Genomic DNA, 17,507 nt, shown 5'->3' with positions numbered 1-17,507 from the left:
CTTTTCTGGTCAACAAAAACTAGATGGAAAATGAATGTGTTTACCAGGGTCTGTGCCAAGCCAATGTTTTGGTTCATGATTTAAATACTTCAACAACTACCAGATGGATTGGCATTATTTTTTACTCCTTTCTGTTCTCAGAGGATAAATCCTGGAAAAGTCACGATGACCCACGACTTGTTATTTAAGGAACTCCCACTTCGATAAAGGACATTTAGGGTTTTCAGACTGAAAATGCTGAAACTCTATTATGTTTGACACAAAGACACAATTTTTGTCCAAACACTGTACACCACCACAGTGGTTTAGAAATCGAACAATCGAAATGTGATTGAAGACTTGATTGACCTTCGGTATGATTCAGGGAGGTTTACAAAAATCCTGCATGAACTATTTAAGAAGTAGAACCATTTTTATGCACAATCCCACATTTTCAGAGGTTTCTGTGGTCTTCTCTTTTTTTCCCTCTGCCTGGGAGCTCTATATTCAACATCCCTTGTCTGATATATCCACTATCCTTCCAAACCATCTCAACCTCGCCTCTCTAACTTTGTCTTGAAACCACTCAACCTGAGCTGTCCCTCTGATCTGTTCATTTCTAATCTCGTCAGTCCTGTTCAGTCCCACTAAGAATCTCCTCCCTACTCTCACTACATCGGTGAACATTGTAGTCCACAGAGACACCTGCCTGAACATTTGGCAATGTAAAAATTATGTTATTCTTTATATCTTAACTCTTACATATAAAAAATTACTGAACACAAATTATTGAACGCATTATGTATTATTTGAATTATTATCTTGTCAAAAAAAAAGAAACAAATTCCACACACACAGAGCAACACCAGCAAATCTTCACCATCTTGGAACGTATATGTAGAATTGTAGTCAAGGCCGCCTAAACCAAGACCAAGACAATACCAAGACCAGACCAAGACAGACAGAGTCAAGACCAAGACAAAGTCGAGACAAGACCGAGACAAAAAAAGTCTTTAAACTGCAGCCAGATGCTGCTTCATTTACAGGTGTCAGGCATATTTATGTGTTTTTGCGATGCACTTGCACAGCCCTCCTCACAGCTGTCTACTGTCTCACTCACTTACTGAGAGGACAGACGCACGCTCCACTTGACTGTCGTGTCTCTCACCCTCTCTGTTTTTCACATAATGATATGATCCTATATCCTCGCATGTGATTGGCCACAATATGGAGGGACTGGAGCATAGCACGACCGAGACAGCGAGACCAAGACAGACTTTTGATTATTGATTTTATATTTAGTTTGGTTACAGTGGGTGAAATTATTATTTGATCACCTGCTGAATTTTTAAGTTGGCTCATTTACAAAGAGATGAACAATCTGTAATTTTTATGGAAGTTCAATTTTAATAAAGAGATGCAGATAATACCAAAAAATCAAAATAAAATAAACAAAACACATTACATAAACATTATAAATGAATGGGAAAAAAAGACAAACATATTTTTCTACCTTAGAACTCGGCTCTTATCCGCTATATCTGACTGTAGGTTCTTGGCGCTCCTAAATAATTGATTAAAAATCAGGAAATTGATGGCTCAAAGTGGTGTAGTTGTTCAGTCGATATATTATTTTACTTTAATACAGAAATATACTTATAATCTATAAAGTTTATTTCAAGTGTAATATTTCTATGAAGGGCTGAGACAACAAAACAGACATTTCCACATAATAACCCTTTAGTCACATTTTTATCAGCACAATGAAGATTTATTTTTGATATTTCTGCCCTTATTTCATAGAACATTAAAGTGAATGTACAGGAAGGCAGGGAGAGAGTGCAGAAAGTGGTCTGGAGTGGCCCCTACACTGAGCTTTGGCATATTGGTCGCCCACTCATCCAATGCGGTACCTGCGTTCACTCACCTTTTCTTAGTGAACGCAGTGAGAATGTCTCTTATTTTTAGCACTACCATTAGACAGCTACTATAAACCGTGCTTCATACCTGTAGGCGTGTGTTTCATTTCCTGTTTTTCGGTCCGTACCTGGGCTACTGATTTATGACGAATGACATGCTTTTGCACCAGTTTGCAGACATGGCGCGCAGGTTTCTCCCAGCAGTGTTATTCCCTCATGAGCTACATGAGCTGTCTGACAGATAGATAGTAAAGAGACTGCGTCTGGGCCCTGGGCTACATGTCAGCCCATGACTCAGCCCAGAGTCACATCCAGAAACACTTCAGACTACGTAATGTGATCTGGCTGGAAACTCAGGCTCGCACCAGAATACATTCCACATGTTCAACCTTGGGGTGTGTGTGAATAATGAAGCATGAATGAGCAATGTGTGCTATGCCACTTAACAGCATATCTGAGCTTCATTTCCTGTCACTTCAGGAAATGATTTGGAAATACTGACCAAGGCGAAGCATTAATTCAGCTGCTGGAGATCGAGCTGGATTCCTGAAGTTAAACTCAGCAGTGTGGTGTTTTTTATTGTGAGAGATAATGGTCTTACTACACAAAACAGGCCTGGCTGTTCTACAGCACTCTCTTGTACTTTTGATTTTTAGATTAGTGATTTACAGCAACGAGAGTGCAGTTTGGGGCTTAAATGGATTTGGTTTACAACTCTGAACCTAAAAACGATCGACACGGGATGATTAGTGTCCAAATGTGGATAACTGTGGCTTGCCTGGGCCGCTCCGAGATCTGAATGAATGATTTCGTTGTGCTGTTATAAACCAGCAAGTTGTCAAAGTGTCAAGTGTTAAATAACATCTCCTTTAGCAGAAAGTGAAGCATTGCTGGAAGCTTAATTTCAACCTTGCTGACCTCTGCTGGAAATCGAGCCTTTCTTATCTGCTGCGTTGTTTTCCGTCTTTCCATTTCTGCTCCCTGAAGGCGGCCTGTCAGAGCTTAGTGAAAACAATGGACTCGTGGTTGTATCTCCATATGGAAACTAGCCTCAGACACAGTTAAGACACAGATAAAGTACAGCATTAGTTCAAACTAGTCGTGGAACACTTAATTAAAAGTTTTAGGCATTTCTTCACATGCATCTAAATCTTCTTCTGTTTTGGGGTTAAAATGTTATCTCACAGGCAAAGCCACATTAAGTTATGTTATTATTACAGGGAGTAAAATTATCTCTGACATCCAGGTTATGTAATTGGTTCGCTTTATCTGTTTATTGTTGCTTTATCTCTGTTTGTTTGCAGGATTACTCAGAAAGTTTTAGATGATATGAATGTATACTTAAAGAACCATGAATAAAATAGTGCTCTCTTAAGGTTGATACACCAAGTAAAACTCATGTAACCATGAGGTAATCGCAGATACAGTCTGTTGAGAACTGAAGGTTGAATTGCGAGGAGGTTTCAAACTGCACGGTCTGTGCTTGGGTGAATGCCAGCTGGGCCTGAAGAGTGCATGCTTGGAAATGACAAAAAAAACCTGCAAGTGTGAAAGAAGAAAGAAGTGGTTGCAGTTGGTAATTATCACATAATTACCAGCTGACAGTTTAAATTCCTATCCTAATGAGGACAGAAATAGTTTTTAGGTATCAACACAAAGCTGACGCATAAAGCAAGAAAGAAAACCAGCCTGAAGAGACTTCAAGGCAATCGCCGCAGTGATTCTAGAGTACAAGCATAAACAGGTAGCCTGACTGCTCATCACTGCTTTTGTTCCTGTTGAAGTTCAGGCTCTGGCTGCTGGGCTGGGGTTGGCATTCATTCCATTTACACATCCCTCTGGGCTCTTGGGTAGCTTTGTGTTAGCATGCTGTGGCGATGCTTGCAAGGACCCTGACATGTTCAACATGAGACATACTGGGACTAAATATTATCCAGAAAGATGTCTGGTTATACTCCTGATCCAGAAAGGTCTACACTAATCGGGCAGTGTTGGGGAGGCTCTGTCCTGCTGACACAGCAAGGTTGGATGCTGCTGGGAGAATGTGTGAGAACAAGAACAGATTTCCACTATGGGGATCAGAGATGTTGCAAGGCTCCAGCACCAGCAGCTCAGAGATGGATGCCAGCTTCCAGCATGTCAGTATCCCAGCCTGGATCAGCTTCAGTCAGTTGGGCCCTGATGAAGACGTGCATGCACTGGTTTTTGACTAAAATGAATCAGCCAGAACCAAAAACTACTCACAGACTATGCTTGATTTAAAACAAAGATAAAGACTTTTTGAAATTATATTTCTTCTCATGAATCTCATGAGCCAATCTGCTCAACATGTTAAATGAAAATAGCATCTGTTACTCTTGTTATCTCATAGCTGAAAGTACAGACTGCAGTCCATCCATTTTCTTAATCACTCATCCATCCCAGGCGCCTCGTGTCCCAACCCCTAACACAGACAGGGTGGAGCCCATGGCCCATGAAGCAACCAGGGGGTTGCTCAAGATATTTTGGCTTCGGTTCTTTAGAAGCTGTCATGTCGTCCACATGTTAGAGTCAACGAGGCATAATGAGAGATAAACATCTTACAAACAGCAACCTAACCGTGACTGTTTATTCTGATTTTCACGTTTACACGGATGCTGATTATTTGCAGATTATATGATTTTAAACTCTGCGTATAACTGAGAGATGTAAAGAAAAATATGTCAGGGCCATATTTGCACACCTGACATTTAAATAAAAAACACAGTGAAGCTGTTATCATATCAGAGGCGTGTGTTTAATCATATATTTAATTGTTCTGGCACAAAATGTCAATATCTATATAATCATTATAGAGTTCCTGCTGGTGACACTATGAGATCCTTCCATACATCTCTGTTAAGCATGCCAGACAGCAGCCCTTCATTCTGCAGTCCTAAGCTCTCTTTGATGTCTTTTTAGAGGCTCAGGGATGGTACACCACACCTCCTCTTAGCGTCTGGCTCCCACAGCAGGAGCTATGTCCTCTTGACACATCACATGGCCAGGAAGAGCGAGACAGTGATCGCAGATGACGATTGAGATCTTCTGTAGGTGGCTGCTGAGCTGCATGCTGGCGGTGTTGCTCCTCCAGGAAGCATTTAAGAAGGCACAAAGCATGCAGTTGTAGTTTCCATCCAGTTTCCCTCTCTGTGATAGGTCAGGGTTCATGAGTCAGACCCGCTGAGCAGGATTGCCTCGGCACATGACTTGTGCCCCCCAAAGATGCCCCCCAAGCTCAGCTTATTCAGTAGGTGAAGTCGAGAGCCGTCCTCAGCGAGCAGCAGTCAGTCAGTCAACTGCTGCACTGATGTGGATGACATCTATAAACCCACAGATAGTTATCTGACATTATTCCTCACCCACTGTGTTTCAGATAATTTCACAATAAACTTGAGGACGTTTCCTTTTGAGAAAGATTTATGGATGCCTTATGGTTAAGGCGCCACAGCCATTTTTAATTTGGATATGTCACAACAGGGTTAAAATTGTCCCCATAATTCAAACGGGGGAAATTCTGAGGAAACAGAGAATATATTGAGCTGGCAAACGTTTAAAAATGAATTCCCATAGACACAAACAGTCATCCAAGGACCTCAGATGACTTGAAGAAGTCAGCAGTAAAAATACTTTAGGATCATGCGCAAGGCGTAGCCTGCTTTCTTCTTCTGTGGTCCATCCATCAGCGCAGTGTCGTTTAATTACTTTAGCAGCCTCCGCTCGCAGATCCCAGATGAGCCTGAGTCCCAGCAGAGGCTGAGCAGGGTGATGTGAAATCTTGACTATTCACTGAGGAGCTTCAATCCCATCCTTCGGCCTCCTTCCTCCTCCTCCTGGGACCAAACAAGACTCTCCTACATCCCCGAAAACAAGGTCAAACATATTTCAGGAAGAGTCATGGGAAAAGCTCAAACAAATAACAGCACACATGGCCCTTTTATTTTCATCTGGAGTTGATCTTGTGATCTGACGCAGCAAGTCAACAAAATGATGATCAAAAGGAGGAAGTGATAGGAACATTTATCATTGGATGACAGCTAAAATGTCTCAGTTTATGGAGAAAAATCAGAGGCGTGGAGAGGCAAGTGCAGTCAGATTTTCACATTACTGCCTCTTAAGGCGGACTTCACATGTTTATTTTGTCTTTTTGCATTTTTATTTTTAAGTTTTGGAGTTTTTAAATTGGACCATTATCTTTTCAATGTCAAAACTGAAGATTTCTAGTTAAAGGGGTTTCGGTGAGCTAGAAAACCTTGCAGGAAATAATCAGCTTGGTGAGGAGGTCTTGTGTTTGCTTCCCCTGCCATGAACACCAGCTTGGCATAGCATTCATATAAACACAATCAAAGCAGATGAGCTCAGAAGCTCAGAACTGTAAATATTTATCCGAATTATGTAAGTAATAGTAAGGGAAAGTCTTCCTGGGATGACCCTCGTGAACCTTTCTTTGGGAAATGGGTGGAGTTTTTCAAAAAGAAAATTATTCTGTGATTGTTTTGTGCTTTTTTAAGAAACGGGTTGCCATGACATTTTAGGATGACGTAATGGTTTTCATTAAGTATGAAGACAAATCTTTATTTTCCTTGTAACATGGAAACTAATAGAAAAATACTGCTTTGTTTGTGCAGATGTGAATAATAACTGAACTCGGGTCTTCTTCTTTTAGCCGCTCCCACAGCAAGTCATCTGCCTCCATCTCACCCCATCATGGCATCTTCCTCTGTCACCACCAACCCTCTGCATGTCCTCTGTCACTACATCCATGCACCTTCTCTGTGGTCTTCTTCTTTTCCTCCTGCCCTGCAGATCCATATTCAGCATCCTTTATCCAATATGTCCATTTTCACTCCTCTGCAGATATCCAAACTTGGCCTGACCCATCTCTCTGATGTACTCTTTTCTCATCCTGACTATTCTGCTGATGTCCAGTGAAAATGTCATCATCTTCAGCTCTGCCACTGCCACCTCCTGTCTAAAACAGCAGCACTGAGACCCTTTAGAGGAGGTGGTGTCAGTGTGGTTCAAAATAAACTCCAGAATGGTTCATTTACGGTCTGACCCACCGACCAGCTGCATGTCAGAGCTAAATGCCTTCCCATAGATAGGTATGCTTTATATTCTGGGAATGCAGTAGAGTACCACAGACGTGCAGAATACACAAACTGTAACAACGGACCCTAAAATGAATAAAATTGCCTGGAAAAGTACAAATATTACTAAAAAAATTTCCCTGTTATCCACTAGCCAGTTCAGATCAGAATAAAACAGCTACAGGAATGAGGATGCCCTTCATTTTCTACAGTCTGAGGCTATCTGTGTATTCATGTAGATGACTCCACCAATTACAATCCACTGTTTATTTAATGACATCTTATTGCATGTACAGCAGTAAAACTTTTTTATAAGCTGAAAAGAAAAGGTGTTAACATAGTGAGAGACTGACTGCTTAAAAAAGAATCAGTAAAAAAGTAGGAACAATTTTGCCAAGCACGGGACATTAATTTAGATGTTTACATAGATCTTTTGCATATTTTCAATTCTTTAATGTGCAAAACAGAAACATTTAGAAAAAAATAGTAAGTAATACACGAGACTTTCTGCATCTAAACATACATGTCCGTGTGCTAAGAGCTGGTTTCAGTCGTAAAAACTGAGCTTTGGTTCAGCTTTAGGCTGAGTGATCGTTGAAACTGCATGTGCAAAGCTGAGGGTTAGAAGTTTTCTTCTGCTGGCAGCTGCAGACTTTGATATTTCGCCGTGGCCTTGCAGGGTCAGTCTTCGTTGTTGCAGTCTGTGCACAGAATCAGGTCTCGGTCTGGGAAAAAGCCAGAGCCCACCAGCGACACGGAGCAACGCGAGCACTTGAAGCACGGCTGGTGCCACTGCCGCTCCTGAAAAGAAACGTACTTCCCATCTCCAAACCCTGCAAAGACAAACACGCAGCACATGAGCAACTAATGAAAGGATTTTTTTCTCTCATTCAGGGTGGAAAGCAGGCTTTCATAACAGCCTCGTAAAACTGCGGAAATAACGTTTGTGAATTCGTGATAACATCAGCAGCTGGCAGCTACAAGGAAAGCACTGCCAGCTCTGTGTGCCCTCAAGTATTGCAGCTCACAGCTGCGGTCAAGAGCATTTAATTGAAATCCTCATTTATCTCTGGCATCTTAGTTAATGATGGAAAAAGATAAAGTTCATAATGAGTCTTCTTGTACTTTGTTTCCACCATGTGTAGATCTTTTGTTTTGTTTTTTTGTTTTTTTTAGCTTTGTGGTTCTCTCTAAAATTATTTTTAAATGTGTGTTTTGAGAAAATTAAGACGCTTCAGTCAGTAGCTTGTTTTTAGATTGCTTGTGTACATTATCCATAACCAAGGTTAAATTAAGAGGCGAGCTCCCGAGCTGAAAAATTAAGCCGAGGCCAAAAAACATGCAGTTCCCCTAGTGGCCACTTGGGGCTGAGTCCTAAAGTGAGTCAGTCCTCACAGACTCCCCTGTGCCAAGAGACCAGTCAGTGACCTCCCTTAGCAACCACAACAACCTAGCGACCTTTCATCTTCAACTTTTAGTTTGAAGGTGGAAAGTCTCCATTTCCATTTTAGTTTGAAAGTATCTGCAGACAAGTCAGCATCTACCATGCAAGCTACTGGTGATGGCAGTTTTTCCATCACTCTCTTTTCATTGATTTAACCTAGCAACCAACCACTCACGAAAAGGTTGGGAAATATATATTTTCCCTAACAACCCAAGGTTGCTAGGGTGTCGCAAACGAGCCTTTAGGTCAGTGTGAGGCCTTTTGAATACAGCTTCATTTACTAATGTAAGGCTTCAAAATACCACATCTCAAACCAGTGGGTGATGTCACAACAGCTTTGCTACATCTCTTAAATACAGTCAATGAGTTGACTCATACTGCAGAGAACTAGCACCTAAATCTGCAGCTTTTTAATTAGATTTACCAAGCTTTATGATAAGTTTAAGTTAATATTTTGCTTTCTGGCCATAATTTTATAGACAACTCAAAGACTCATTAAAAATTTTGTGTCATAATTTTTTGCATTTTGATCCTAACCAATGTGCTCGGACAGCACAGGAATTCTGGAAAATTTTGGCATCATTGGTGGAGATGGTGTTTGAAGAAATAGGCATTTATGTGTTTAGTATATACAGACTCCTGCACACATGGAGCAAAGCATGAGCTGGCCTAGCTAGAAAACATAATGCTGCAATTAGCTGAGAAATATTTCCCTTATGAATTAGTAGTGGCCAAAAGCAGAGCTAAAGGAAATGACTGTTTACATTAATCATGAGAAAACAAAATACATCAGATGTGTGTGTGTGATGCTCTTTAGTGTTTGCTAACTGTCTGGACACTTTTCTTTATTTCTTCTTTATATACAGTTCCAGTGGTGGAAGCCCATATTAAAGACGGTCAAAGTTTCAAATAATGAGATCAGGCCTGGAGTCCATCTGGCAACCTCTTGTTGCTAGAGGAAAAATTAATGTGCCAAGTACTCGCTGAGTGTGATGCAAGCTTTTCACCTTCACATTAACCGGTGTGATTTACAAGTGAAACCAATTCATGTCAGAAGGTGCAGCTTTAACTAAGAAAATGATTGCTCCATATTTCAAGTGACCAAAGAAATCACGAAGAAATTTTTGTTGCAGCATTCTCTTTATGTCCACTTTCACCTGCTAGCAACTTCCAGCAACTACTTGCCAATCACTTTTTTTCCATAGTCACCTGTGGCTGAGAGCGGGCTGCTAGCCGGTCTTTAGGCCTGAGTGATTATGGCTCAGTTTATATGAATGTAATCCCTGTGAGCCAAACGTTCAGGCTTCAGACTGCTCTAAGCGCCAAGTTTTGCACAGTTTGTCTACTCTTGGCTCTGTATGATGTCACAGAGAGAGGATGCTACTAATGTGGTCATTTTAGGCTCACGGGTTACACACTGGATGAAAGGGAGAGGAGTTAAAAAGCTTTTGCTAGACAGAGGCCAAAAGGCCTCAGCATAGAATAAATGAGGACTACTTTAGAAGATCAATCATGCAAAGCTACTCCAGTAGAGTCCAAGAATAAACACATGGAGCTCAAAATGAGCATCATAAGAATGCTATGTGATCAAATCTTGGTGGAACTGGCCAAGAAAATCAGTTTCTGAAGATTAAAGTAAATAAAATCATGTTTTACTGGTGTTTATAGTACAATTTTATCATTTATATCCATCACAAGTGTTTACAGCATTTAGTTTACTCTGTAATGGCAGCATTCCCGTTCCAGTGGAGCATCCAGCCTTAGATCAGCATCTCTGCTGAAGGTTCACTCTCCAATCCACAGCTATATTCAATGTGTTTAAATCATTTCTAATGGAAACTGGACTTTTTTTTCTGCTGCTGTCTGACATTAAAAGCATTCACTGTGAATTAATTTGTTTGAATAACAGGGAGAATCCACACAGAGGACACAGAGAGGCTCAGAATTTAAGCCCTGAGTCACCAGACCTGCTGAAACCTGTTTGCTAAAGATAACTGTTTAGGCCTTTATTGACAGAAGACCATGAAGACACACGAAAAACAGATAAAGGAGAGGCGCACGGTGTCTCCGACCTGAAAGAAATGAAACCAGGAGCACTGCATGCACATCGTTTCGCAAGTCCACAACTCGTTGTGTAAGCTCTGGGGGAATGCACTTATTACTAACCTGTGATGGCCGTGTTGCAGCCGGCGCACTTTTTAGCATACAGGTTACTGAAACACTTGACGCAGTACGGACTCTCCCCCTGCGAGGTGAAGGGTTGGCCAGCTAGCGGCGTTTTGCAGCCCGTGCACAAAAAGCACTCTTTATGCCACACCTCGTCCTTGTAGGTCACCCCTCCTTTAGTCAGAGCCTGAGAGACACAAACTGGGTCAGTAAGAAGCTCCTGATCCTGTCACACATTTGGCACATAGCTCAGGACTTTTTCTGTGGGCTTTGTTTTTAATTGGGTTTATGCTTCTTTTAAGATTACATACAGGTGGAATTTCAACAATACATCTCAGTTTTTCCACATTCAGCCCGTTTAATGTTATTACAAAGAAATGCTTCTACAGTAAATTAAAGAAACCCATCAGCGTGCATCACTGGGTGCTGTTGTATTATGGCACGTCAGAGGTAATGTCTTTGTCTGTAAATGGGCTGTAAAATTTAGCGTAATTAAGACCTCTGATTGGGAACAAATGAGTCTGGACCACCACTTAAGAACAGATCAAGATGTTATTCCTTCTTAACTTCCAACTGTGTGACGCAAAATACAATAAAAAGTCCAAAATTTTGGCTTCCTTCTTTTTATACTCTGCAAAATCGTCCAGTGGCCGGGTTTGGACTCTTTGCCAGACCGATTGTGGCCCTCAGGCCACACAGTTGCGAGAAACTGTATGGCCTGGAGAAACATTTAGAGAAAATCCAAAATAAATCAAACTTGTGTACCGATTCTTGTTTTTTAAAGTCATTAAAGCTGTACAATCATTCCATCCTGGAAAAAGATCAGTTCAAAGAAATAATTCAAAAGCCCAAAATTACCATGATATTCATGCCCACGATGGGTGGATGTAAACCACTGACTTCACTGTAAACAATCTAGCTTGACAAGCTAGATTTAGATTAGCTGTATTGTGTACACATATGTGCATTTATCTGTTCAATTCAATCTAAGCGAACTTGTTTAACAAACTTGTTCACACTACATACATTTTTCAGGAAAAGCAATAACTTCTTTGCGCTTTCATGGTCGCGTCGTGTGTTGCTGACAACGTATTTTGGAGTTATCACTTTCTAGTTTTGTTTATTTGAATATTTTCTTATGTTCCCTTGTTTGCATGCATGCATTCTGTCTATAAGCACAATAGCAGAAAAAGCTTTGAATGAATTCTCATAAAACTTTGCAGAGGTGTAGAGTGGGATCCTGTTAACAATCCATTAAAATCTGACAGACATTCACTGAGGTCTTCAAGGTCAACTTAATGATTTATTGGTCAACAAAAAAACTCATAGCATAGAAACTGTGATTCTTACGAGTGTGCTGTATAATGTGAAAATATAGAAAGGACTGCATAAAGATTTAAAATATCATATATTTGACCTCTGATCTCTATTGATAGATCTGCTGTACAGCGTTACATACAGCCTTTTAAACTATGCTTCTTACTTTCCCTTTTTCTTAGTTCCTGGTTATAGTTTTTGTTTTCTTCATGTATTTTTTCCTTTTCAGTCTCATTCTCTGTTTTAGAGTTTAGTTTCATCTTAATTTGTCAGTACCCTTGTATTAGGTTCATTTCTGTCTGTGTTTCCGTTATCACGTTTCACTTCCTGCTTTATTTTGATGGTTGTTTGTTTGTTTCCTTGTGTTACTTTTACCCGTCTTCATCTTGTTTCTGCAAACACCTACACCTGTGTTAGTTTGTCCCAGCTGTCTCCACTTCCCACATTACCGTGTGTGATTAAGTAGCTTTAGGCTGCCTGTGTTTACTTGTTGTGTTGTACTGTGTGCTTCCTGCTGTCTCGTATTCTCCTGTTTTGCATTTTGGACTCTATGTGCTTTCCCTTATGTTGTTTATTTTGTATGATCCACCTTCTTTGGGTTCATTCCAGATAACCTTTTGACATCAGGTGCTCTGTAAACACATTGTGTAGTGGTTGTGTAGCGTTGATTACTCAGGAAGCTGGGTGGTGGTAGATTATACATTTTAGGAGTTTAAATTGTCAGGAAGAGAGAAAAAAACCTGTAATTTTGGGCTCTGTAGTGATATATTTTAGTGTATTCTGTTTTAACGAAAAGATCATTTCTGCACCTTTTTGCAGTGGCTGCACTGAGGAGCAAACCTGCCCTCGTAGCAGGGCACGCAGTAGTAGTTGTTTTTGTCTGGGATGAAGGCCTCTGTACCGATGGGCTTCTCACAGGCGTGACACGCAAAACAGTCCTCGTGCCACGTGGAGCCGTCGTACTCCAACATCCTCGATCCTGTAAGAGAGAGAGAAAAAAAATCAACGCCGAAAGCAAAAACTTTTGATCGTTTGTTGTTGTTTTTCCATGTGTAACTCTTGGCTCCTCTTTGATCTCTGCTGTAAATACAAGCTGGAAGGAAATCTGATAACATTGATAAAAACCAAAAGTGGTGATTCGGTGTGATGGCTGAACCTCTTTTGGCACTGGTAAATTGCTGCAGCTCCAGTGCATCAAAACAGCATGACAAGCAGTAACGTAGCCGCTGTGTACATGTCCACGGCCTTCTAGCACAGTTTTAACCATTTTGTAAGCGCCCTTTAGTTCAGAATCACTCACCACTGAGGTTTAGAGAAGCTGGCAGCCAGTCATGCTTATGCTTATGAAACTGGACATCAGATCCTTTAATCACTGAGCTTGTTTTACAACTGTTGGGACCTGAAAGGCAGCCCAAAAGCATGACGGTGTTTTGAACATGAACTTGGCTGCACATGTAAGATGTCTTTCCGAAAGCGCTGTAACTAAGTTTAAGAATATAATCCACCCACTGTTATCATCTTCAATGCCCTGTACCAACACAGAGCAGAGCAGCTATCTGAACGCTACCCCAACAGAGGTCGATTATCTTGTTAATAATTTCACCTCCTCACTACGTACGACTCTGGATACTGTAGCTCCAGTGAAAACTAAGGTCTCTAATCAGAAGTACCCGACTCCGTGGTATAATTCTCAAACACGTACCCTAAAGCAGATGACTCGTAATCTGGAGAGGAAATGGCGTGTCACAAATTTAGAGGATCATCATTTAGCCTGGAGAAATAGTTTGCTGCTTTATAAGAAAGCCCTCCGCAAAGCCAGAACATCTTACTATTCATCACTGATTGAAGAAAATAAGAACAACCCCAGGTTTCTCTTCAGCACTGTAGCCAGGCTGACAAAGAGTCAGAGCTCTGTTGAGCCAACCATCCCTTTAACGTTAACTAGTAAAGACTTCATGAACTTCTTCACAAATAAAATTTTTATCATTAGAGAAAAAATTACCAGTAATCATCCCACAGATGTAATATTATCTACAGCTACTCTTAGTACCATTGATGTTAAGTTAGACTCTTTTTCTCCAATTGATCTTTCTGAGTTAACTTCAATAATTACTTCCTCCAAACCATCAACGTGTCTTTTAGACCCCATTCCTACAAAACTGCTCAAAGAAGTCCTGCCATTGATTAATTCTTCGATCTTAAATATGATCAACCTATCTCTAATGGTCGGCTATGTACCACAGGCCTTCAAGCTGGCTGTGGTTAAACCTTTACTCAAAAAGCCATCTCTAGACCCAGCAGTCTTAGCTAATTATAGGCCAATCTCCAACCTTCCTTTCATATCAAAAATCCTTGAAAGAGTAGTTGTCAAACAGCTAACAGATCATCTGCAGAGGAATGGTTTATTTGAAGAGTTTCAGTCAGGTTTCAGAGCTCATCACAGCACAGAAACAGCTTTAGTGAAGGTTACAAATGATCTTCTTATGGCCTCTGACAGTGGACTCATCTCTGTGCTTGTCCTGCTAGACCTCAGTGCAGCGTTCGATACTGTTGACCATAATATCCTATTAGAGCGATTAGAACATGCTGTAGGTATTACAGGTACTGCACTGCAGTGGTTTGTATCATATCTATCTAATAGACTCCAATTTGTGCATGTAAATGGAGAGTCCTCTTCACCCACTGAGGTTAATTATGGAGTTCCACAGGGTTCAGTGCTAGGACCAATTCTGTTTACATTATACATGCTTCCCTTAGGCAGCATCATTAGAAGACATAGCATACATTTTCACTGCTATGCAGATGACACCCAGCTCTATCTGTCCATGAAGCCAGATAACACACACCAATTAGTTAAACTGCAGGAATGTCTTAAAGACATAAAGACCTGGATGGCCGCTAACTTTCTGCTTCTTAATTCAGATAAAACTGAGGTTATTGTACTCGGCCCTGAAAATCTTAGAAATATGGTATCTAACCAGATTCATACTCTGGATGGCATTACCTTGGCCTCCAGTAACGCTGTGAGGAACCTTGGAGTCATTTTTGACCAGGACATGTCCTTCAACGCACATATTAAACAAATATGTAAGACTGCTTTCTTCCATTTGCGCAACATCTCTAAAATTAGAAATATCCTGTCTCAGAGTGACGCTGAAAAACTAGTTCATGCATTTATTACTTCCAGGCTGGACTACTGTAATTCATTATTATCAGGATGTCCAAAAAACTCACTGAAAAGCCTTCAGCTAATCCAAAATGCTGCAGCAAGAGTACTGACAGGGACTAGAAGGAGAGAGCATATTTCTCCTGTTTTGGCTTCCCTTCATTGGCTTCCTGTTAAGTCCAGAATTGAATTCAAAATCCTGCTCCTCACATACAAGGTCTTAAATAATCAGGCCCCATCTTATCTTAATGACCTTGTAGTACCATATCACCCTATTAGAGCACTTCGCTCTCGCTCTGCAGGCCTACTTGTTGTTCCTAGAGTATTTAAAAGTAGAATGGGAGGCAGAGCCTTCAGTTTTCAGGCCCCTCTTCTGTGGAACCAGCTTCCAGTTTGGATTCGGGAGACAGAAACTATCTCTACTTTTAAGATTAGGCTTAAAACTTTCCTTTTTGCTAAAGCATATAGTTAGGGCTGGACCAGGTGACCCTGAATCCTCCCTTAGTTATGCTGCAATAGACGTAGGCTGCCGGGGGATTCCCAAGATGCATTGAGTTTTTCCTTTCCAGTCACCTTTCTCACTCACTATGTATTAATAGACCTCTCTGCATTGAATCATATCTGTTATTAACCTCTGTCTCTCTTCCACAGCATGTCTTTTATCCTGTCTTCCTTCTCTCACCCCAACCGGTCGCAGCAGATGGCCGCCCCTCCCTGAGCCTGGTTCTGCCGGAGGTTTCTTCCTGTTAAAAGGGAGTTTTTCCTTCCCACTGTCGCCAAAGTGCTTGCTCATAGGGGGTCATATGATTGTTGGGTTTTTCTCTGTATCTATGAAGCGCCTTGAGGCGACTTTTGTTGTGATTTGGCGCTATATAAATAAAATTGAATTGAATTGAATTGAATTGAATTGAATTGAATTGAATGTAAGAAATGGGGTAAGAGGGCAGGCACACCAGTCTGATCAGAAACTAAAGAAGAGAACTGGTGTAACATCCACAACCCACAAGCCCGTGTAATTTTCAGTCATCTGACACCGATACTTTGCGTGTTTTCTTCACAGCAGCAGGAACTCTGCTGGGAGGATTTCAGCAGAGCGAGGAAACAATCACGCTGTCACATCTAAGCTGTCACACCCCCTGATAACTACAGCAAAGAGAGGGTGTGAACTTTCCGGTATCGGCTCTGAAAGGCAGTGAACGTTTGAGTTTGAGTGATTTGTTGCAGAAGAGGCGGCTTATGAACATGGTTCAGTGGAAAGAAAAAAAAGTGATAAAGCCTGTCTACATTGTCTCTACCTGGCATGACTGTCTTGTCGCAGGCCACACACTTGGAGGAAAATTCATTGCGGTAACAGTCGCTGCACACCAGAGCGTCATCCTGGCTGGTGAAGGGCTCGTCTGCCAGAGAGCGGTCGCAGCGGAAGCAGCGAAAGCAGTGCTCGTGGTAATGTCTGTTTTCATAGAAGAGCTCCTGAGGGAAGACGAGAGATGTGAAGCTTCAGATTAAAGCGTGTCATTGGTTAAAGAAGCTCGGGGTAATGAAAATAAAATGCAGTTTTGTTCTCTTCTGTTCTGCTCTTGTGGCACACACACATCTGCTGGTTATCTGCTTAAAAAGGCACACAATAAGAAGCTAAGATGAAACCTAATAAAGATGATGAACTGGGTTTAAACCTGCTCTTCGCCTCACCCTATGGTAGCTGGGATATGCTGAGTTGGATAAACAGAAGTAGATGGATGAACATTTCTACTTAACACATGATGGTGAAAAGTTCAAATAAGTGGATACCAAAAAAAGAGTTTCAGTGATCATTTCTTATGCATGATATGGCCCTTAGCTTTCTGCAGAAAGCTTGACTTGCTTGTTGAACTGCACACAATAAACAGTATGAATTCTTCCAAAGGGAAAATTGTTGCTTTTATTGTGGCAAGAAATGCATCTGGGGAATGAAATGAGCTTCCACTTTAATTTCCTGGCACATGGATGTCCCAAAAGCTCAAATTAGGTGCTGTGAGAAGCATGTCTGCAGCGTTTTTACCCTTATTGGATTACAGGGACCTGCTCTTTATGAATGAACATGGCCAGTACCTATAGAGGCTGGACATTGTTTATCATGTTGCTTTATCTTTTATTACTGGCTGTAAAAATCATGAACATCCCTGTTCTCTCTTTCCTATTGGTTTGTTTTTGCATTTAAATCTCTGCTTGGGTTGTTTCCTGCTTATTTGTGTGCCTGTAATTGTAAAAACCACATCCATTACTACCTACAGTCTTGCAATATGTTGTAAATGTTTGTCTGCAGAGTCAGAACAGAATTAGGAAAAAAGACTTTTAAATATTCCGCTTTTTCTCCCAAAAATATTCTACAGAAGGAGCTGGAACTGTGAGAACTGGTCTCGACGAGGGAG

General features: G+C 41.0%; 1 protein-coding gene across 2 annotated transcripts in view; it reads right to left on the bottom strand.

Annotated features, from left to right (window-relative positions):
- Positions 1-7,258: 7,258 nt before the first annotated feature.
- LOC146363258 (four and a half LIM domains protein 3-like) overlaps positions 7,259-17,507 on the bottom strand; it is a 29,047-nt gene continuing 18,798 nt past the window's right edge. For both annotated transcript variants that reach the window (XM_084920251.1, XM_084920250.1), the window contains 4 exons: positions 16,395-16,569; positions 12,743-12,912; positions 10,617-10,803; positions 7,259-7,839 (listed from right to left, as the gene is read on the bottom strand). In XM_084920251.1, the coding sequence (XP_084776377.1) occupies positions 7,688-7,839; positions 10,617-10,803; positions 12,743-12,912; positions 16,395-16,569 (684 nt within the window). In that variant the 3' untranslated portion in view covers positions 7,259-7,687. The remainder of the gene's footprint in view (positions 7,840-10,616; positions 10,804-12,742; positions 12,913-16,394; positions 16,570-17,507) is intronic.

Source organism: Perissodus microlepis, chromosome 22 (genome assembly GCF_051167445.1).
Source record: "Perissodus microlepis isolate ML-2025 ecotype Zambia chromosome 22, ASM5116744v1, whole genome shotgun sequence".
NCBI classification, from domain to species: Eukaryota; Metazoa; Chordata; class Actinopteri; order Cichliformes; family Cichlidae; genus Perissodus; species Perissodus microlepis.
This window is presented reverse-complemented; position numbering and strand designations above follow the sequence as displayed.